This window comes from Hippopotamus amphibius, chromosome 2 (assembly GCF_030028045.1).
Source record: "Hippopotamus amphibius kiboko isolate mHipAmp2 chromosome 2, mHipAmp2.hap2, whole genome shotgun sequence".
Lineage (NCBI taxonomy): Eukaryota > Metazoa > Chordata > Mammalia > Artiodactyla > Hippopotamidae > Hippopotamus > Hippopotamus amphibius.
The window spans coordinates 184,602,046-184,625,840 of record NC_080187.1 but is presented as its reverse complement, the minus strand read 5'-3'; the positions used below and the strand labels follow the sequence as shown (position 1 = coordinate 184,625,840).

Below are 23,795 nucleotides of genomic sequence, written 5' to 3'. Positions count from 1 at the left end.
TGTTGCGGAGCATGAGCTCCAGGCGCATGGGCTTCAGTAGTTGTGGCACAAGGGCTCAGTAGTTGCAGCACACGGGCTCTAGAGTGCAGGCTCAGTAGTTGTGGCACCCAGGCTTAGTTGCTCTGTGGCATGTGGTATCTTCCTGGAGCAGGGATCAAACCCATGTCCTCTGCATTAGCAGGTGGATTCTTAACCACTGCACCACCTAGGAAGTCCCAGGTCACCTATTTCTAAATGATGGGAAAATGCTTATAAGGGATTGTGAGTCACCTTAAGAGGTGATTAAGCCATTGTGTTTGATGTAAATCTTGACTATGTTAAAGGTACTAACAGCGATAATCCAAAATAAAAGGATGACCGGTATCCTTAATATTCTGTTCAAACTAACTGATGCCAACAGCCAAAACAATATGAGTAACTTTCCTTCAGTAGGACTCTTTTTTTTTTTTTTTCCATAAATTTATTTATTAGCTGTTTTGGGTCTTCATTGCTGCACACGGGCTTTCTCTAGTTGTGGTAAGCGGGGTTACTCTTTGTTGTGGTGTGCAGGCTCCTCATTGCCGTGGCTTCTCTTGTTGTGGAGCACAGGCTCTAGGTGTGTGGGCTTCAGTAATTGCCGCACATGGGCTCAATAGTTGTGGCACACGGGCTTAGTTGCTCCGAGGCATGTGGGATCTTCCTGGAGCAGGGGTCGAACCCGTGTTCCCTGCATTGGCAGGCAGATTCTTAACCACAGCACCACCTAGGAAGCCCAGGACTCTTTTTAGATAAAGTGCACTTGCCTTTTCCTTAAGAGTCAGGAAAGTATAGATGAAGTAGCAATATTTCGCTGATAAGAATTATAGAAAAAGTAATATGCTAAGGATTTTGTAAGGGAGTTAATGATCTTTTTTTTCCCCAAGGCTATATATCAGTATATTATAGAGTCCTAAAAGCTGATTCACATTAAAGGGACGTTCCAAGGAAAAGGGGGTGAGCCATCAAAAAATAAGCTAGCTCTGGTAGATGAAGGTGAGTGGGGATAGGTTAAGTTGATACAGTCCTGCAGTTTAGTCCCTTATTCTGTATATTGCACACTTCTAGGTACTCACAAATATTACTAAAATAAGTAATTCAAAGTATGATAATGAGTTTTGTTCAGGATGAGTGCTGTAAACATTACCCACCAGGGTCACTTCCTACCTGTATAATCCAGCAGGATTTTTAGAGGGAATGTGGACTTTGTGGGTGGGGTTAACAAACTGTTTAAGGCAGCTTGAGAACCTTCTCTAAATGTAGTTGCATCGCTCTATGGGGAATTCTAAGTTAGGGAAAAGCAAATTCAAAGCCTGAATTTCTCAACTGCTAACATTCCTTAGCCATGTGTATAACATGCATCTAGGATGCTGAAGCCAGAAAATGTTGCAACTGTTTGTAGTGAACAGTTAAAATGAAACTGTTGTCTGGTTTCCTTACTACTATACTATTCTTTTCCTTCAGCATTAAATTTTAAAATTTCTTCTTTTTTTTCAATCTACTTTTTTGTTTTAATATTATTTACTCAAACAAACCACATTTTGTATCCCAAGAGTTTAGTCCTCCAAATTTATTTTGTGGGCATAGAATTGCAGTGCCCAAAATGTTAAATATATGTCTGATCATTTATAGAAATGTAAGTGTATTGCAGATCTTGGGACAATGCAGGATTAGGTCTACTTTTCATTATCTTTTCAAAGAGTGTTACGGGATTTTCAGTTACTTTCATGATGGAAGCTTTCATTGCAAACATTCGTTAGTGCCATGTTCCACTTTAAAACAGGACCTGGTATTAATTTTAAAAAATACCTTGACCCTTGGCCTTGCTTCTTCATTCTCAGAGTGTTGTGGTTTTTGTTTGCTTGTTTGTTGTTTTAGATTAAAAAAAATTGTTTCAGGATTCTCTTTTTCCCTTGACATCTTGTACCCTGTATATCAAAGAGCAAAGAAAAACTTGCAATAGAGCAGGAATTAGAGCTCACAGTGGGGCTGTTGAAGCTCTGCTGTGTAGCTGTGGAGCATGAGAGCATCTCTTTTATCCAGCAGCCTTTTTGGTGTTTTTGTTCTGTGCCTTAGCCTTGGCTATGTGTTTGTCTGTTTCTGGGACTTAGAAGAACTAAAAGATAGTAAAAATTCACACACTTTATATGGCCAGGTTTCCATTTTGTGAAAAATACTAGTTCTGGGCACTTTGTATTTGCTCAGTATTTTCTAAAGTGATTGATAGCCTCCTTCTCTTGGGGAAAAATCTGACCTTAATTTAAATTTCTAGTGAATATATCAGATCTTCTTCCAAATAGAATTCTGTATTCAGAAATATTTTATCTTTTCCCATGGTATCCAAATAGTATTTCTGGATAGGGGATTTAAAAAGGAGACTACTTAATTGCCAGGGCCAGGAATTTTTAGTGTGTCATGGGTAGAAGTCAAGGACGTAAATGGGGCCGATATGGCAGGTTGCTAAACATTGTTATCAGTTTATTTTTTATTTACTGAGTCACATATAGGGTCTTGGCTGATGAGGGTACTGTGGACACAGACATAGCCCCCCTGTGCAGTTGGGATGGTGGCGTCCAGCTGGATGTCAGACAGAACTTTTCCCACCACCATTTTACCCTAGTTTGGGATACTCCTCCTCCCTCCCCATAGTTTAGTAGTTGCAGAGAGCTTTTAACTCACTACAGATGACTTATGTTTATCTCTTAGTCATCTCTTTTAAGATTCATTCCTGTTGCATCAAGCAACTGAGTCTGTAGTTTAAGGAAATAAGCCTCACTATTTTTGATGCAATGCAAAAGTATTTGGAAAGGGTCAGCCAGCTGGTGTTGAATGTGGTGTGATTGTTAAGTACTGAAACGCAGACAAATCTTGCACTGCACCAATATATGAAAATAGTGCAACACAGAATTAAATCCAGATAATCCATAGCTAATGATGATATTTGAGACACTGGGTTGTGTAACTTGCCTAGTCAGCAAGTACCTCAGTGGGGAAGGATTCATCCCAAACAGAAATTCTATCATTTATGGGCTGGCTTTTCTTAGAACTCCAAGTAACCTTTGGGAGCTGTGATTTTGAACATATAGGGAGACTGAGTATTTTAAAACTGCTCTGTGGAATGAAAAGCAAATTGGAGTCACTATTAACTAGCATTTTCATTAGGTCTTAGAAATGGTAGAAGGAAATGTATCTGCTTACAACCATGCTATATTTATTCTGTTTAGTTCATTTCTTTTGCATGCTAACTATGAGCGAGGCATTGTGCTAGGCAGAAGTAAATACCAGTTAAATGTGGTCTTTGACTTTAAGAGATACATCTAGTGAAGGATTTATCTATCTGTCTATCTATCTGTCTGTCTATCTATCTATCTATCTATCTGTCACACACAAATAACTGTCAGGTGTGCCCTGATACTAATGCCAAAATTAAAGCATAAACAGAGCTGAAGATAGCAAGAGGGATACATTTATTTCTAAGTGGGTCACTTCAGGAGGGCTTCACATACACTAATATATGAACTGAACTTAAATAGAATTTCAACCATGAGGAAGAAGGGCATTTCCAGACTAAGGAAGCCAGATGTAAAAAGGCACAGAGGTGGGAAGGTACAAGACATTTGGTGGGACGGCGGGGGGAGTTTAGTGTAACTGGAGCATATGGTATAGAAGAAAGGGGAATAGCAAGTAGGATAAAGGCAGATTACCGTGGGCCCATGAATGTCTTGTGATTAGGTCTTGCTCCAAAGGGCTCTGTATTAGATAAGGGAAGGATAACTGTCATATTTCACTTACTTGGTGCAGTTTGCTTGGACAAAAGAGAAGTTGTAATAGATGTTGAAGGGAGCCTCACTTTTTACTGGTGATATACTCCAGAGATGGAAAGGGGCATGTCCAGGAAAATAAAGTTACACTAGGTCTGTAGGTTTGTGGATCTTACTGAGTCTTTCCCTCAAATTGCTTTATGAAAGCGAAATTGGGTTAAAATGAACATCAGAGACAACTTTGAATGGAGAAGTCTCAGAATGGTGGGTTTATATTAGGGATATATAAACATTTGCCTTTATTTTTTCAAGTGCCCAGTTACCCTTTCTTTATGATGATGATGGATGGGGGTTATAGTCATAATATATTAAGAACCTTCTGGGGCGTCTCCCTCCCCCTTTTTTCCACTAGTGGTGGTAAATTTCTGTTCTAGCTGGGAAGCAGTAGGTGGAGGGGTTAAGCTAAAGGCTCTGGATCCAGTCTACTTGAGTTCCCATCCTAGCTCTATTACCTACTGCCTGTGTGACTTTAGAGACCTTATTAACATCTGTAAAATATAGGAGTAACAATACTAACACCTACCTGAAGGCCTATAGTGAGGATTGGTAAGTAAAACCAGATAAAATACACAGAATAGTGATTTTCACTTAGTAAATGTTCAGTAAACTCTGACCATCATCATTATCATTATTACTTCAAGATGAACTTTGACCCTTTGTATTACACCACTGAGTGTGTAAATGTTTGCTTTTATTTAGTGTACTTTAAAGGATTGAGAGGCACTTGCTGAAACTATTTTGAGTTATGCTGATAACTCTGTTCGCATTGCTACTGCTTAAAAAGTAGGACTTAGGGATGTGTTCCAGAACTGACCTGTCCTCTCAGTTTGTATTCTGAGACAGTGGTTTTCCAACTGATGAGGGTTAGTTACAGGACAGGAGACCTAGGTGTAGGTATTAAACAGGTGGGGTCCTGGACTCCCTACCCTTCTTTGTTAACCAGAATAGTAATTTTTTTAAAATCTATTTTACATTAGATGGATTCTATGTAAGATATTTTTCTTGAAAAAAGTGTTCCATTGCTTTAAAAACAGCATAAGGGTATGTTCTATAACAGTGTAAATGTACTTACAGGTCACACCTGTTAAATGCAAATTCTGATTTACTAGGTATGGGGTGTGCCCCTCAGTGCTACATTTCTAACAAACTTCATGTGTTGCTCATCTGAGGGCCGTGCTAAGATAGCATGATTCTAAGGCACCCTCCCCTGCCTTCCTTCTGGAGTGGTTGTTCCCAGCTCTAGATATAGGGTGTCTATTGCAATCATCTTTGGAGCTTTTTACAAATAAACCAGTCTAGGCCCTAACCCAGACCTACAGAGTCAGAATTCCAGGGGCGGGATGTGGAGTTTTAATCCCGGTTGAAAATCACTACTCAAATGCCAAGAGTACATCTTGTCCATAACCGTTTTGGCTTCCTCAATAATTTTTAAAAATAGTATCTACTAGAACTGTATAGGTCTAAAGACTTCCTAAATGTTAAAAGCCATAATTTTTATTTTATTAGTTCAAGCAGAATTAGAGCCTACTTTGTTTAGTAGTTATTGATCCTCTTAAGAGTAGTGGTGTTCATATTTGTTTAATTAAGGGAGGAGACTGAATTATACGACTGCTGGGAGAGGAAAGCCTACATTTGGTTTCTCTTTTCTCCTTGCTGCTTTAAATGGAGCAGAAGCAATTCTTGGTTTACAAGGTTCCAAGAAATTTACTCATTTTCTGAGCTTTTCCTAAATAACCCAAGTAGACTTGGGTGAGAGAAGTCCTTGGGTTCTGCAGAGTGCTGGGTGTGAGGAAGAACTGGATAATGGTTGGCCTTTCTGTCCCATAATCCCTTCTTAATACGCAAGAGTGCTAAAATGACATGGTTCCTACAAAACACAGTAAAGTCATCCAGCAAGCAGTAGTCATCCAGAAGTGGTCCTCAGGCATGGGAGTGAATTACAGAGGATTGGGGGATGAATGGGAATGCTGTGCCATCTTTAAAAGATATTTAAGGGACTTCCCTGGTGACCCAGTGGTTAAGAATCTCCCTGCCAATGCAGGGGACACAGGTTCGAGCCTTGGTCCGGGAAGATCCCACATGCAGCAGAGCAGCTAAGCCCATGTGCCACAACTACTAAGCCTGCACTCTAGAGCCCTCAAGCCACAACTACTGAGCCAGTGTGCTGCAACTACTGAAGCCCACACACCTAGAGCCCATGCTCCACAACAAGAGAAGCCACCACAGTGAAGCGTAGCTCCTGCTCACAGCAGCTAGAGAAAGCCTACACACAGCAAGAAAGACCCAGCACAGCCAAAAAATAATAAATAAATAAAATTCTCTTTAAAAAAAAAGATATTTAACTGTAAAACTCAGCAGATAGTTACTAATTAACCAGCTCTCAGCTTCTGGCTTTGAAAAGAATATATTAAGCAAGCCTCTTAAGATGGATCTTAGAAAACCTTTTGATACAGAGATTGTTAAGTGGGGGTAGATTTTTTCAAAATAGATTTTTAAACTAAATTTTCAAAAGTGTTATGACTACTATCAAATCATTTGTCGTTAGAATTTGTCTTTTTATTTTAAAAAATAGAATTGAATTTTATATTAAATCATCAGATTTTTTTAGGATCATAGGAGAACTGAACTAAGAGTGGAACAGTTGTTGAAATTAACAATTGGAAAAAATAAGCCTTTTCTTTTCGGATGAGCATTTGATTAAATTAAGTATCTTTTTGAAATAGCCTAGAGTTCTAGAGAGACCTGTAGGATGGCTTTGGTGTAGCCAGAATTTGTGAATGAAAGAAAAATTGGATTGCTTTTTTAGCTCGGTCTTTATCTTTTAAATGTTTTTCTGTAGTGTGAGGCTATAGCTATTCCTCTATTCTGCTTTTAACTGCTGTTTCCACATCCATTTACTTGTTGTTTTGAAGCTCTTTGCTGAAATAGGATCTAAACTCATCTAAGCCTTCTGAAACCCCACTATTCCCCTGGGTGAGAGAGCAAAGGCTTAAAGCAGCAAATGGGAAAGATTCACTTCTGTTGCCTCAGTAACAGGCTGTCTGTAATCAGTGTTGGTTTGATTCTGGGCTAGGATTAATATCTCTGGTGGTGTTCTGACCTTGATATATAAATGATATGAATAGCAAGAACTACAAGAAGATTCATTCATCAGTGCTGTTACTTAAGTTAGAAGTTCTGGTTCAAAAGGCAAAAGAGTGCCTATGCAGGGAGCCCACCTTTTGGTTAAAGTTCAACTCTGTGGGCTGTCGCTGTATAATCTACATATTTTGTTCTGGATGGCAACATCTCCTGATTGAATCAGATGTGTAGGTATAGTGAGCCTCTAAAGACCATCGTCATGCTGTCATTTTTCATCTTCTTTCCTGAACTCCTTATCCAGAACACCCCTGCTCTTCTGCCGATAACCCCTTCCTATTATAGGGCTGTACCACTAACTGTGAAGCTTGCTTTGACTAAGTATTTTCTGCCCCTCTTTGATTACCAAAGCCTTTAAAGAATCACCTGGAGACAGAAAGAAATAGTGAAAAAAAGGGAGAAAAAAAAATATATACATATATATATACACACACACATACATACATATATTTTTTATATATATATCAACTTGATCTAAGAGTGCTCCCACATACACTGCACTAGGCATACCAAACTGTAACAGCCTTCTGGGCTGAAGTACCCAGCCAGGTATAAGAGCTACATAATGAGAATATTACAATAGAAGAAAATTTGACCACAGAAAATTAACCCAGACATCTCCCAAATGTAGAAATGATTGGTCTTTTTCAAAAGGGAAAGGGTTTTTTTGAACTGAAAAAAACTGTTTCATGGTATTTCTTGTAAACAGGCAGCTGTTTTAAATTTTGATAACGTCCCTCTCAAGTGGACTTTTTGAAACGTAATCGATATAATCAGAGGTCAAGAAAGGAAATCAGTGCTCATTTGGACATTATCTATAAAGAAGAATTGCAACTTCCAAGAATGGAAATACATTCCCTCTATTACATCTCTTGAAATCTCCTCTCTGTTCTTAAAAATTGTAATTCCTCTTATAGATGATGCCAAGAACATTCTCTGCCATGGACAGTTACCTTGTCTTCTGTTCACTCTGATGCTTAGGCCTCCTTTAACAGTGATGCATGCTGTGCTGGGAGAAGGGAGCTTAGATTGTAAATTCAAGGACTTTGGTCCTCAAGAATTTGCTGGAGAGAAACCCATTGGGGTGGGTGTTACTTACTGAAAGAAAACTGGATATTCCATAGCTGTGAGAGACATCTGTTGTTGACTGAAAGGCCATTTTGGTTTAGATTTCATTTTGTTTGGTTTGGTTTTTCACAAAACCTACAGAAATCTGCAGGAATAAGATTAGTTTAAGTTGAAATTGAGAGTGGTTGTAATCTTCAGGGTACCCTCTGTTTTCACACACTGACAGTAAACTCATTTACAAATTAAATTCCTGTGCTTTTGAGATTGCTTTTTCCTCATTCTGGATAGAATGACTTGCCCCGAGAATGGATGAGGTGGGTAGATGCTTGTGGGAATTAGAATGTAGTAATTTGCATCAAACTTACTATGTCTTTTTTTCTCTGATTGGCAGGAATACATGGTTTACAGGAAGCATACCTACATGAGGCTTGATGGTTCATCCAAGATCTCAGAGAGGCGAGACATGGTTGCTGATTTTCAGACCAGGTAATGTTAATAGGAATTATAAATATCGTCATTTGACTTCCCTCTAGTTGAGATGGGTGAGTTTAAAAGAAATACCAACACATCTCAGATTGTTAAGCAATCATGATATAATTCCTGCATTTTAAGAGGTAGCTAGATCTGCTTAATAGTGGTTTAGGTGTGTGTGTCTGTGAGAGAGAGAGGAAATGAATTAGTTGGTAATTTTAGTGTTCAAAATATTCTTTCTTACCAAATCAGTGCCTGTTTCTTCGGGCAATTAAAAGAAATGATTTCTGAATATGAACCAGGATCCTTCTTATGTGAATAATATGTATGTAGGAAAAAGTCCACAAGGCTATCTTCCTTGATGTTAACAGTGGCTGTCTCTGGGTATTGACTTACAGTTGATTTTCATTTTGTTTTTGCTTACCTGTTTCATTTTGTATAAGTTTAAAGAAAAATACCTTCCTTTTTCCTGCTTTCCCTCTAATATTGTAGTAGTACAGTGCAATATGACAGATTGCAATAGTGTGCAGTCTATTCATCTGGCAGCTCTCAGTTACAGTACTTCTCCCACCTGATAATGAGCCTGTGAAATTTCAAGTACTGCCTGCTGGATGCTGATGGCCTGGAGAGCCATAATTATCCTTAAGTGCAGGTTCTCATTGTAATAAGCAGCGTCCGGTTACTGCTCTAAGGAGAAAGCCAGGGTGCACTAATGACAGGACTCCTGAGCTCCACCCTTAATTTTCCTTAGACATTAATAGAGTAGATTTTAATGATCTGTAAGTCAGAACAATTCTGAATTTTTGGTCTTTGTGTTGTCTGTTAATATTTAACTTCTGAATTCTTGGGAAGAAAAGCACATAGCCATTTGTACTTAGGTTACAATTTTTTATTTCTTTCATTTCAGTTTTAAAGCAGGTTTTAGTTCAGCATAAAACAAGTCCATAGTTCAACATAGAATGTCCTCTGATTGAGAATTTTTGCTATTGCACAATCCTTTATAATACAGCATGGGTAAGGAGATACAACCTGATGTTTTGGTTTATAATATATACTCAGACCAATAATTCCTAAGTTGAAACTACTTCTGAATTCAGGTGCCTATTTGACCAACAGTGGAGGGGAAGAGCTGCTTTGGACCTATTTTAGTTTGTTACCTTGGAGCAGCTTATAGATGGTCTGACTTAGCTTCTTACCTAGCAGAAGCTTTCGACCGATTCTTAAATTGACTGAGTGAGATGTGTATGAGCATAGTAGCGCTTCCTAGCACTCCATATTGCTGTGTGCCTCTCCTCACCCCCAAAAAAGTCTACCAGCTGATCTTTATCTTTTCTTCATTTTAAAATCAAATGAAACACATATCACTATGTCCTTATCTAGTCCAACCTTCAGAGCTCCAGCTGACAAGAATCTTACATATACAGGATCTATAGACTGTATGTTTTCCCTAGGGTGCCTATATTTTCTCCAGGCATGCCAGCACTTCAGTGATTTGGTCACATTGATATGAGGCAGTATGAGTTGTGTGTTAGAAGAAAAGCCATTAAGTAATCGATCTTTTACCTACTGCTGTTTGTGGTTTTTTTCCCACTAATATGTTTGATATTGTGCATTTGAGAATCTCATTTACAGCAAAGCTATTTTTTTTCCAGTAATAGTTGGGGCCATTATATTTTATATAAAATGCCTGCTGAGGAAAATTTGAGAAATATTTGATGAAGAAAGTAAAAATCACTCACAATCCTATCACTGTTAACATTTTGGTTTATCCTTCTAGTCTTTGATATGTATTTGTAGTTATATGTTGATACCATATTGTAGAGATGATTATATGTCCTCATTTCTTCCACTTAGCAGTGTATCATAAAGGTCTTCACATATCATTAAAAAAGAGTCACTGTAATCATTATTTTTAAAGACCAGTATTCCATTACATTGGATATACCACCTTTCTGTTGTTAAAATGTTGAGTATCTTTGTTTATAAAGCATTGTCATTTTAGATTATTTTCTTAATATAGATTCAAACAAGAGAGATTATTGAGTGAAGGGATATGAAGGTTTAAGACTATGCATATTGTCATATTGCTTTGTAGAAAATTCTACTGATTTAGAGTCCAACCAGAGCTGTAATATGTTAACTTCTGACAGTTTGAGCTTCTGAGTTGTAGAGCTACAACTTTTCTAGCTGAACCAATTCCCAGAAAACTGGACTGTGAGGTCCAGCGTTCAGTACATTTTACAGTGACTTTTTAGTGGAAAAAAGTAGTAGATGTATCTAATTTACTACTTCTGAAATCTCGTATTTAGCTTGTGATTACTTGGGCAATCCCAGTAGCACACATTAGTCTTGAGAAACTTAGCTTTAAAAGAAGTGTATTTTCATCATTAAATCATACTAGATCTACTTAGTAAATATTTTGTTTTTAAGCTTTCCTGGAAAACCTGACTTGAGCCATATTCTACAATTAAGAATTACTTAGGGAGCATTGAGTTTTATTTAGATTCAACATTTGAGTAACAGTCACATTAACACCTGCATCTGCCTCAAATATTAGGCAAAATGAAAAAACAGACTGAAGTCTCCTTCCCTTCCTACATATGAGCTAGATGATTAAAGTTAGGATTGTGGCTAGGAAATAATCTCCTACCTCTCATGTATAGAATCTGCCTTTGCTGATGAGAAGCTTATCAGGCAGATCCCTCCAAATGAAATCTCAGCTTATGAAAGTTTTCAACTTATAAATTTGCATGGCTACAGTAGCCCAATATAGAGAAAAAGACAGGTGTTTTTGAAGACAAAAAAGCATGGCTTGCCAAATATTTTCATTATTATTCATGAAAAGACATCAAAAGAAAAAATTGTAGTTTCAACTGGAAAGCCCTGTGGCAAGTTCAGCCAGAGTAAACAAGAACTCCTATAAAAAGCCATTTACATTCCCTTCATACAAGATTTATTTATGAGGGATCCTTCCAGGAAAGAGTCTGACTGAGACTAAAGACTGTTTGGCCAGGATGTCCTGACTGGACAACATTCAGAACATGTGACCAATGTGTGATCCTAAAAACCATTCACAAGGTCTTTTCTCTGGGCTTCCCTGGCCTTTGCTTCCCTTCCTCCTACCCCATGACATTTGCCAAACGGATCCCCCTGATTATCTGATTACTCAGGTGACTGGAAAACACGAGAAAAAGTAAGTGTAGTTTGGATTTTTCCTTCTTGGTGAGAGTATGAAGCTCCATTGTCTTTAATTCTGGCTCTTTTTCAGTCATTCAGCAAGTCTTTACTGCAGTCAGCTTCGCACCCAGCACTATTTGAGTATTTTGGTGCAGAGTGGCCTCAGGGGCCATTAACTAAAGAAGAGTAAGAGTGAGACTTAGGCATGTCTTTGTTACATGATTTCATAGGCTCCTTCACTGACCACACTGAAGCCTGGTCTCTAAGGCCCCTTCCAATAGAGAACCGGAGTTGAGATTCCTTTTTACCCCCCTAGAGGGCACCCAAACCATCATGTTGCCTCCTGGGATTCTGTTTTCTTCCTTTTAGTCAGCTCCCAAAACATTAATTCACATTATCAATACTAGATTTATTAAGTAGAAAGGAACTTCTCAGCAGTTCGATTTAGATGTTTTTGTTTACATGTAATCCAGCAGTGTGATCCAGGATAGACACTAATTTCTTTGATTTTTTAATAACCCAAGGCTCCCATAATCCTTATTTTTCCATTACAAAATGATGAAATTACATTGAATGCAGCCAAACATCATTACTTACCATCTACTTTATCATTAAGAGCATCTTCTCAATACATAGTTAATATCTCCAAAAAAGCATTTCCCACTGTTAATGTTTCTGAGTTTTTCTACTAATTTATTTTTACCTATATTCCTTTCTCTAGTGTTTTGCTTTCTGTATATAGTCCCTGTTTGTGAATGATTACCACATCTGGGAACTTACCTCTCTGGCTGTCCAGACTATGGAAATGACCCATCTTTCTGCCTCTACTCTTTTATTATAGATTGCAGCTAACTTCTATCTCCCTCCCTGTCCCATCCCTGTTCCTCCATCCCCACACCAACAAAAAGTCCTAGGCATCTGGTGACTCCATCAGCTCTTACAGAGATATTGGAGAGAAGCTTCTGACTCCTGCCTCTGTATCCACCAGAGTAGGAAAGAGAGATGTATGGGACTAAGCAATCTTAAGGCCAGAATGGGGAGGATTATTCTCAGATTAGTATGACCCTGGAAAGCTACATCAATTTTTATTTGAAGCCTTATTGTGGTTAAATATTCTCCTGTGGGCTATGAGGTATCAAGCTTCCCTTTACATCATCCCATATCTGTGGGAAAATGTGTTTGTAAACTGGCAGATGCCTTTTAACTTTTTGTTTTGCCCTTTATTATTTAACCATGAAAGATGACATCTTATAAATAAAATTATGAAATATTAAACTTCATGATAAAATTCAAGGATAAACGAGCAGAACTTTCATGAGAGTACAGTACTTTTGGAATTATGCCCTACAAGAGGCCTCCAAACATGATCTTTTATCCATGTCTGCCTCTAGGAAAGCTGTGTTTAACTGAGTGCAAATTAATGGACAGATTTCTACTAGGACCTACTCAGCTTAGGGATTAATGAGAATACTTATTTCGGAATAGTTCCTTCACTGGTATTCATGTTTGTCATTAATATGTCATCAATCAGTCACTTCAGCTATATTCAGAGCATCCTCATTTATAGCACAGGAAACAGACCTTTAGCAGCCAAGTGACTTTACCAAAGAAGAGCAGCATCAAGGGATGAGAGCATCCTTATGTCAGTGTGTTTCTGTTTTCTTCCTTTCTTTTTTTTTAACTGGAACCCACAGAATAAAATTCACCTTACATTGGGATTTAATACACATATACCATATCTGAAATCACAAAACGGTACTTACCCTTATGACCTGTGATGTATTATAATATTTTCTAGTCTGTTCTGTTTCTTTCTTTAATTTATTCAGTCCAGACTCACCAAACTAATTTCGTGACCAATGATAGGTGTGGCCTGCAATTTGAATAACACTGATATAAATGAATTTCTAGTTTTAGTCCTCATTATAGTCATGACGAAAAGGGATTTGCAGCTTGATTTAGAGGGCTATAAAGTTTGTTCACCAGTATAATGCAGTCCCTTTCCCTTAGAAATGTTCTGGAAAATAACCTCAGGTGGCAGGAACATGAAAATACAAGGTAGTCTTGAAATATATTTGTTATCTGCAAGAACTGGGCTCGAACTGTGCCCCTAGTTGTATGTGTATACATAGATAAATCTTACAAAGTCTGCTCTTTGTGATCTGGCATGGCTCTTGTTCCTAGAAGATATTCAGTGAATATTTGCTGCCTGAATAAATGACAGTGGCACCTACTGATTTATTTGTAATTCTAGGTTTCTTTAAAAGGATGTAGGATGTAGAGGGAAACTGACAAAACTATCTTAGCATTTCTTTTAAGGGCTGTGTTGGCATTTATCAAAAAGTACTTTAATTTCAGCCTGTCTTCATGGATTGATCCTCAGTTCAACTTAATACGTGGAAGTCATAACCTGAGTCTTAATCTTGACCTCAGGTCATTTTTCTGGGACTTTCTTCATATGAAATTAAGTGCTTTGGAGTTATAATCACTAATTCCCAGATTATTGGAAGTCATGATTCTTCGGGGGAACATCGGGAAATACTGACTTTATTTGTCCCCTCTTTTATGAACTGGGAATAGTTTGATTTGCCAAAAATATGACTATTAGAGAGAGATCTCTACTTCTAGCATATTTTTCTGTTGCATTTGCCAAATGTTTATAATTATATTGCCTATCAGTAAGTATTAGTGCGCAGCAAAAGGTGATCTGCAGATTGGAAGGTGACTGCCATGGTTTGATTTTAGCAACAGAGCACCTTTGTACAGTGTGTCAAAGAAACGGATTAGGTCTGCGTAACCACCAAAACTCTTTCTAGGCCTAGACACTGTTCTGTGTCCAGAGATCCCTCTCTTTTGCCACATGCCATTTTTCTTTTTCATTTTTTCGTCTTAAAATATCCCTCCCTCTTCTGCAGGAATGACATTTTTGTGTTCCTGCTAAGCACACGAGCTGGAGGACTGGGTATCAATCTGACTGCTGCCGATACCGTAAGTAACGAAAGCACAAAAATACACTGGATATGTGGTTTTTCTACTATAAATATGTTATTCGGTTGGCATTACCCTTAATTATGTGTCACAAACTTTTTCTTTGCCTCTTGTTGTATTAAAAGACAATATAGTTGCACTTTGCCTGGAACTGGAACATTTTAGCTTTCCTTTACGACTTTTCTCTCCATTCTCTTATTCTGAGTTTCTTACACAGTCATTCAACACATATTTATTAAATGCCTACTATGTGTCTGATATTGTTCTAAACACTGGGAATATGTCAGTGCATAAAACAAACTGGAAAAAAAAATAAGTCGACTCAACCAACCAGATTTGTTTGTTTTAGAAGCTATAACTGAACAAATCAAAAGGGGTTGTTTTATTACTCTTATGCACTATTCCATCATAGGAACAACTCATATTTTTATATCCCGAACTTCTAAACATGGTTGGAGAGCAATGAAATTGGTGATTTAAAAAATAAAATAAGACATCCTATCAAATTATCTATCCTTTTATGCCCAATCTCCTTGCAGGGGTACCTCAGCATCTGAAAGGGAGAAGAAAAGAGGATTCCTTTTGTATCTCAAAATTATTCCCAGGATATAAATATATTTAAAAACAATTTCAGTAACCCTGAGACATAAAAATGCATAAATGGGAATTATTTTGTAGGAGGCATGACTCTTACAAATGTCATTTAATGTGGTCATTGTGGTACCTCTCTGTGAAATACGATCATCAGAATCCCCACAAATATGAGGATGCGAACTCTGAAGGGTCATGAAGAAATGAATGAGGTACAAAGGTGAAGAAGCTTGAATAAATTCACAGCAATAGAGCTGGAACTAGAGCCCATGTTTCCCAGGTTCCAATTCTAGGCTGTGTCCATTCTTTCTCCTTGTAAACTGCTCTGTAGAACTGCCTGCCTTGAAGAATGAAAAACAGATTCTGTAACATCACCAAGTAGAATGTCAACCGTAGGACTCATCTGTACCTTCCTCAGGATCTAAACCTCTTCAGCTAGTTAACCACGTTGGGACAGGGTTCCAGAGCCTGAGGACTGCTGGAAGCATAACTGGGTAGATTCTGTATCTTACGTGCGTATCATCAGTCTCAGTCATCTTAAGAGACGGCAGTCATTGGTGGTAGTGTTGTTCTTGTGGGTTCTCTGATGAGGTAGCTCACTTGGTGGTGTATCAGCAGAAATTTGCCTTTGTCATTGCTCCTTGGTTCTGTGCTCTATCAAGCATACTGTCCCAATTAGTCAAACTTTTTTTTTTTCATGATGAGTTATTTTGGTTGTGAGTTTGTGGGTGGTAGAGGGCAGATTCCATAGTTTTTGGAGTCCTTCAGATTAGAGAAATGAGACCTGGGTTTGAATCCCAGGTCTTCTGTACACTATGTGAAAGTGAAACAGTTGCTTGACTGCTGTAAACCATAGTTTCCTCCTCAGTAAAATGAAGATAATAATCCTTCCTTCTCTCATGGTTGTAAAAGCATGTGAGCCCAGTGCCTGCACATCAGTAGCGCTCAGGGGTCCTGTGGCCCTTGTAGCCCCAAATGAGAGGGCCAGGTCCAGGACATCGTTATTTATACTGGGCCCCAAATACCCCTCCTTTCCCCCAGGCCTTGTCTGCCTGGCTCTGTGCTCAGCTCTGCTGCTATGGGAAAGCTGGGGATGGGAAGCCAGGAAGGTTCTGGATTCCCAGGGCAGGTGAAAACAAATTCACACATGGTGTGGATTGAAGGGCCTGAGTTGGGGCTTGGGAGCCTCAGAGGAGGGAGAGAGCCGACTGGGGAGGAAATACTCCAGAGCCTTGCACTGGTTCAGCCCTACTGTGTCCTGGAGGCTGGAAGAGGGATGGAAAGTCTTAGGGGCTTCCCAGGGGCAGGAGCTTCTCTGGCACCTTTGTCTGTTCCAGGGTTGGTAGATGTACCTCTCCTGGAGGATTGCTGTGTCATTGCACAGCCCCCAGACACTGGGCCTGAGTTTATCTCTAGGTCTTCTGCTTCCCCTTCCCTGCCCCTGGGAAGCCTTTTTCTTGACATCCCAACCACAGTTATCCTCAGAAAGGCCCAGGTACTTGTGTGAGAGCACCAGGCAGGTGGTGATCAAGCTAGGACAAGAACCGAGGAGCAAAGACTTACAGTCCAGGTCTCTCTGCCCAGCCCGCCCATACCAGCTTCCCTGATGGGGGAAGTTGGGCAGAGATTGGAGGACGAGTTGTTTGGTTCTTGGAGGGGTCTTTAGATACTGTTTAGCATGTGGGTGGGTCTCAGTCATTATATTTATCTCGTCTAGAAGGCCCCATGGCACCCCCCTCGACGTCCCAAACTCTACTCCAGCTGAGTGAAGCCAATGCATATTTGATATAGAGGAAGGAGCTCATAGGAGCTGACCCAGACACAGACTCAATTCAGCAAAGTGAAAGTTCTCTCCCAGGTTAAAGGGGACCCTCCGACAGCAGCTTAGGTGTTGGCAGCAGTGGGCCCAGTTAGTCTTACTCTTAATGTGAATACAAGATTCATCACTTTTTGCTAGCTGATCTTTTGGACTTCCGTCTCAGCCCCCAGCCCCATACCCCCTCTTTTAGTATTTATACCCTTCTTTATTAACCATGCTCCTCCCTAGCGTAGAACTCTTCAAGGAGTCTGTGTCATCTGCAAGATAAAGTATAAGCTCTTCTACACGTACAAGGCCCTTCATTTTGTGGCCCCTATCTCCCTTTGCAGCATAATTGCCGGATTATTGCTCCCAGAATTTATGTTCCAGAAATGATGATTGACTTGTTTCCTGAGCCTACTATACCATATCATAATGTTGCATTAATGGCTCCCTCATCATAGATCTTTCTTCTGGGCACACCTCTTCTTCTACCTGGTAAACTTCTGATTGTTTTTCAAAGCCCGATTTATGATCAGGGATTGCTGTCTTATATGGGCTGGTAAAGCTTCTCTGATAAGGTGACATTTGAACCAAGATCTAAAGAAAGTGAGAAAAGTAAGCCAGTTATGTATCTGGCAGAAAAGAAGAGCATTCCAGGGAAGGGAGATAAGTGCAAAACAAAGCCCTGAGGTGAGAACATAATCAAGCAATGAAGCAAGCCCTTTGTAGGTGGAACAGAATGAATGAGGGCAGAGTGCTGTAAAATGAATGGCAGAAGCAGATTGTGTGGGGCTTAATGGGCCATAGTTAGGATTTTGAGGTGGGAGGCTACTGGAAGAATTTAAACAGAGGAAGAACATGTTTTAGCTTGAGTTTTAAGTGTGTCCTCTGGCTTCAGGGGGGTGGGGTGGGGAAGACTTTAGGGAGAAAAGTAGAAGCAGAAAGTTAGGTTAGGAATTAGACACAAGATGATGGTGAGTTGGACAAAGATTGAGGCAGTGAAGGTGATGAGAAATACAGTAAAACCTTGGTTTGTGAGCATAATTCATTCCGGAAACATGCTTGTAATCCAAAGCACTTGTATATCAAAGTGAATTTCCCTATAAGAAATAATGGAAACTCAGATGATTCGTTCCACAACCCAAAAATATTCATGTAAAAATGATTACAATACTGTAATATAATACAAAATAATAAAGAAAATACAAAATATAAAGAAAAATAAATTAACCTGCACTTACCTCTTAAAACCTTCGTGGCTGGTGTGAGGGAGACAAGAGAGAGGAGGGTTATTGTGTAGGACGACTTTCACTATCACTAACGGAATCACTGCTGTCTATTGGCTCAATGGAATCTTTTTCTTTTCGTGCAGCTTTAACAAGGAACCTATCCAATGACACTTGCTTTTGCCTTCTTTTGAGGATTTCATGGAAATGTGACATTGCATTGTTGTTCAACAGATTCATCACTTGCACTGTTACAGCCTTGTTCAGGTGGTGCTTTTCTACAAAATTTTGTACTGTTTCCCACATTTTACACATCTCCCTAATCTCATTTGAAGTGAGGGATTCCTCCACCTTTTTCTCCTCCTCCTCTGCAGACGAGATCTCCTCCATAACCTCTTGCTGTTGCTCGCGATGCAGATCCATCAGTTGGTCGGTGGTCAGCTCCATTGGCTCAGTTGTGATCATGTGATGTTCGGCGTCACATACTACTTGTATTGTAAGACATCACTCGTTTATCAAGCTAAAATTTGAGAAATGTTTGCTCATCTTGCAGAACACTCGCAGAACAAGTTACTCGCAATCCAGGGTTTTACTGTAATTGGAATCTGCATGTATTTTGAAGGCACAGCCAATGGGGTTTGCTACTAGATTGAATGTGGATCAAGGAGAACTCCAAGGTGTTCAACCTGAGCAGCTGAAATGATGGAGATACCAACTACTGGTTAAGGGGAAGGTGCAGTGAGGAACAGGTTTGAGAGGGGAAATCAAGAGTTTGGTTTGGGGTTTAAGTTCAAGATTCTTAGTAGCCATTAAGTGGCAGTGTCACCCAGGTGGTAGAGTGTGGAGTTTAGGAGAAAGATTGAGGCTCAGGATGTATTTTGGAATCATCAGGTCATAGATAACATTTAAGGCTGTGAGGCCGGATGAGGTCACCTGGGGAGGCCTAGCATTGGCCTAGATATTTGATTAAAATATCTTTCCCTTCTTCTCAGCCTGCCTTCGTCAGGTTTGGTCTCTGGTTTCTTAAGGAATAGTCTTTCATTTGAATGGCCAAAAAATAAGCAGGTTTGAGGGGGACAGATCTGCATCATGCTTCTGGTTTTCACAATTTGTCTTATTCACGTAAGCTGCTCCTGCCAGTCAGAAAGAACCAAAGTAGGCCCCTAACCCCATAGCTAGAGGAATTTAAGTAGGAATTCTCTTTACATCCTGGGGCATAGAGAGAGGCTCTGAATATTGAATCCTCAATTCCAAAATAATTTACGTTTAATTTTGAGGGGAGGGCTTAGGGACTCACTTATAAATTAGAACCTCCTGGAATACTCAGAAAAAATGAGACTACAAGATTGAAATGAGTTGTTAGGTAATGCTTTGTGTGGAGTCAGGTTATACTCGCTGTGTGTGTATTATTAGAGAAACAATAAGTTTAACTGCTTGCCTGGCATTTTTCCTTTGTCTTGAGATTTATTTAGCTTTGGAAGATCCCCAGAACCATTTATGGACAAGGAAGAGGTTAGTCAGCCTAAAATGTCAGGAAAAACTTAATGTTTTATTATTGAGAATGCATTTATAAATATATATTTGTAAACAGTGGGACTCTGGCTGACTGTTAGTAAAAACATGATTTTGGCATGAAATTAATGGCAGCTGTCCCTTACTGCATGTGCCATTCTTTGTGTATTCTTCCTGAAATAGGGATCTCTTTGCATGTGACATTGTTTAGTGAGGGATAGTTATAAACTGCAATGTTGGTTTTGTTTGTGTCAGATCTGTTTTAAATGCTTATGTGTAGAGAGAGATTGAGGAGCTTTTGTCCCTTAGTAGCAGTATGAGAAGTCTTATGTCCCATGAGACAATATGGGACAGCTTTTAGCCCTCCCGAGGGACTGAACTTCCATCCATTCTCTTTGGGGGGCAGGGGAGAGTTTCTCCCTCCAAGTGTTGGTCAACTTTTTCCAGTTGTTCCTCTCAGTTTCCCTGTTTTCCATTTCACTCTCTCATCCCCTGAAACTCCCTCTCATTGACCTATATAGCCAGGCGTCTCCACCCCATTTCAGCTCTCACCTTGTTCCCTTGCTCTCCTCCCCAGTGCCCACCCAGCTTGGTGTTTACAACTTCATAAAGGTGCTGACAATTAACATATTTCCTCTTAGTCATTGTTGGGCCACGCATTGTGAATTGACTAGCTTTAATCTTTCCTGGTTAAGTCAGCTGTTGTAGTTCTTTAATTGTTTTTCTCTAGAGTGTCTTGCTGAGCTCCGTAAACACAGGTGTCATCTCTGTCCTACTCTGATGGACATTGTCTCTCCTGACTCCCTCTTGCCTGAGTTCATGTCGTGGTTGATTCAGTGTTCACTTTATTGGGAAGTTAGATAATAACCATACATCTAACTTGGTTTTTAGTTCTCTCTTGCTCTTGTCTTAATCCACTAGCTTACACATACTTCATATTCTTTTTCCCTGGGTCTTTTTCTAAGTAGAATCTTTTTTTAATAAAATCAACAGCTTATCGGATAGGACTAAGCAGAACCTTATTTTATTCTCTCTTCCTCCCCAGTGTCTCACTTCTTTTAATCCATTTGAATGATAAATAGCCACTAAATTGGGGAAAGGAGGGACTTTGAAGTTAAATTGCAGAGCTACCTTCTTAGGCTTTAATCTTCTTATTGCTTATGATCTCAGAAGAACCCACGTTGAATCAGGTTTGGGTGCCACTGAGACTTCCAGGGAAAAAAAGTAAAAATGGAGGAAACACCTATGAGATGATTCATAATGTAGGACTTGCCGTTCTGAATCCATGCTGAACTGTTGCCTTCGGCTTGGCGTGCTGAAGGTGCTGCCTTTGGGGTGTCACATCAGCTCTCATTTCCCACATGCGTAGTCATGGTAGGTATGTTGGGCAAATAATGCCTCTGCCCAGCAGTCCAGTTTGAGGTCTCATTTTCGTTAACTCCGTCTTCTCTTCCTTTGTTCTCCCTGGAAGTTTAAACTGAATTTTCTAGAATTTTACATATCTTGTTGAAGCTCCAGAATGTCCTGTGGTCAGGTCTGCTATACTCCTCTACAAATGACCATCATTGTATACTTCCAAATCCTAGATCTGTGGACACTGGCTTAACAATAATCTTTCATAATGATTTTCTTTCTTTGGCAGGCAGTTTGTAATTTTTTCCTCAAGGATTCTAACCTACACTAAAAATTGAGGGATAATACCTCATATGAAAGCAAGACAAAAGGAGCACCATAAGAAAGAGCCAATGGGGGTCCTTATTAGTAGAGGCAAGAGCATTGACAATGCTGGTGCCTTTTTTCTATCTTCACCTCAAGTGAATTCTGCAGAAAATGGCAGAAGAATTGCTTCCATTTTTTAAATGAGAAAATAAATAAATTACTTAGGAATAGTGTTAAGCAATGGAAAAAGCATCTAGAGGAACGGTGTCAAGAGAGATGAATCACTCTTCAGCTTACATTTTAAGGCTCTGTCTAGTTTTGATCACACCTTAGAGATTCCAGTGTCAGTTGACTAGTATTTGTAGAATTCTACTTTGTACTGGTGGATGGTGCCTGTCCTCACATAAGGCTAGACAGGAAGATTTTTAAAATATGCAATAACACATGAAATAATTGGACATCTTTAGAAGATAGTGATTAAGTGGGACCTTGGACCAGGGTAGGCAGTGCAACATTTTGCTAATAGTGCAGTCTGCAGAAGGAGACTATTAGGACTGTGAACTCAGGCCAGTCTGTTCCTAATTTATAAGATGAAGAAAATATATAAGGTTTTTGTGAAAATTTAGTGAGATATGTATGCACATCTGTTTTAAGGGCTCAACAGGTTTCAGCCATTATTATTTCTAATAGGAATTCATGAGAAATAGGAAAAGGAGACATTGTTACAGGCAAGAGAAATCAGGGAGGTCTTCCTGAAAGTGGTGAAGCTTAAACTGAACCTTAACCAATAGAGAAGAGCTGAAGGATTGTTTCTAAGTCAGAAAAACAACTTGAGCAAGAAATGGTGCAAAGAAATGTAATTATAAGTGAGGGATATCAGAGACCTATCTGACCAAAGGGAAGGGGCGTGTTTATATTAGGAAAGAATAAAAATGAAGTTGTCTTAGTATAGCAGGACCTGATTATTGAGGGGAGTTTGGACTTGGTGTGTTACAGCATAATCGACAAGAGAGATGGAGTGGTTCTCCAGTGGTACCCAAAGTAGACTGAAGAAGAAAGAGACTGAGATCTCGGAAGTCCACTGTACTAGAAGCATTAGTGATCCAGATGTAGGTAGTAAGGGCATGGTCCAAGAGAAGGACAGTGGGACTATAGAAAGTATAGGTTTGTTTCTGAAGAATCACTGGCTGGATTTGGTGACTTGAATGTAGAGGAGGATGCATGAGAGATGAGGGTCATTTTGAACTGGCTTTCTTTTAGGAGGTTTACTATATTGATAGTAGCCTCAGGGCTGAGGACCCTGGAGTTGGAGTCTGTTGGTTTTAGGATCACTTGTGGGGCAGGGGAGGGAGGAGTGCATTTTGTTGTGCATTTTGTTGTTGTTTGCATTTGTTGTTTAGCAAACTAGAGGTAGCTTCCAGAGAACCCTTTATATATATATTGCCTGAAATTCAAGAGATAGGAAATGATCCAGTTAATGGGAACCTGAGAATGCCAGGAAAGCCATGTCTGTCTCTTACCAAGGTAGGCCTAGGGTTAAGGAGAAGGCTTTCACATCCCTCATATCCCAGGCCCACTGCTTATTCAGGCTGTGTGATCTTGGATAACATCTCTAATTCCTCTGTGTCTCAATTCCCTCATCTGTAAAATGGGGGTTTTTAATAGTACCTAAAGCATAATGGTAGTTCGATTTAAATGAGGCACCTAGTACAATGACTGGCAGATAGTAAGCCCTGAGTGTTAACTATTAATAGTGTTGCCACTTCCTTTTTTAAATGAAGACCCTGAAAAAAACTCAGAGTATGTCTCTTTTTGCCCAGGGCAGATGAGAGTTTTCTGAGTAGATATCTGTTCCTCTTTATATCATAGAAAAAAGTCTGGCATCAGACTGTTGAAATAGATGAGTGGCTGGGTTGCTGTCAGAATTCCTGGTGTCGCGCTGAGAGGGCCTCACCTTTGCGGTGCTCTTGTCCCGCCTGTGCAGGTGATTTTCTATGACAGTGATTGGAACCCCACTGTGGACCAGCAGGCCATGGACAGGGCCCACCGCTTGGGGCAGACAAAGCAGGTTACGGTGTACCGACTCATCTGTAAGGGCACCATCGAAGAACGCATTCTGCAGCGGGCCAAGGAGAAGAGTGAGGTAAGCAGAAGGCAGAGGAAGTACTGAGCTGGTAGAGAAACTAGTCCAGCCACATTGACTAGACGAAGACTCTCTTGGCTTTCGCTGGTCATGAAAGCACTAAAATGTCTTGTGAATGAAAGATAAAATGAAGTCCCATACAAAAGCAATCTCTACTGCCCTGGCCATTCCCCACTCCTTTTCCA

General features: G+C 39.6%; 1 protein-coding gene across 3 annotated transcripts in view; it reads left to right on the top strand.

The window, feature by feature from the left end:
* Positions 1-23,795, top strand: part of INO80 (INO80 complex ATPase subunit) — a 133,887-nt gene that overhangs the window by 100,897 nt on the left and 9,195 nt on the right. For all 3 annotated transcript variants that reach the window (XM_057721738.1, XM_057721740.1, XM_057721739.1), the window contains exons 28-30: positions 8,434-8,528; positions 14,606-14,678; positions 23,452-23,610. In XM_057721738.1, coding sequence (XP_057577721.1) covers positions 8,434-8,528; positions 14,606-14,678; positions 23,452-23,610 — 327 coding nt within the window. The remainder of the gene's footprint in view (positions 1-8,433; positions 8,529-14,605; positions 14,679-23,451; positions 23,611-23,795) is intronic.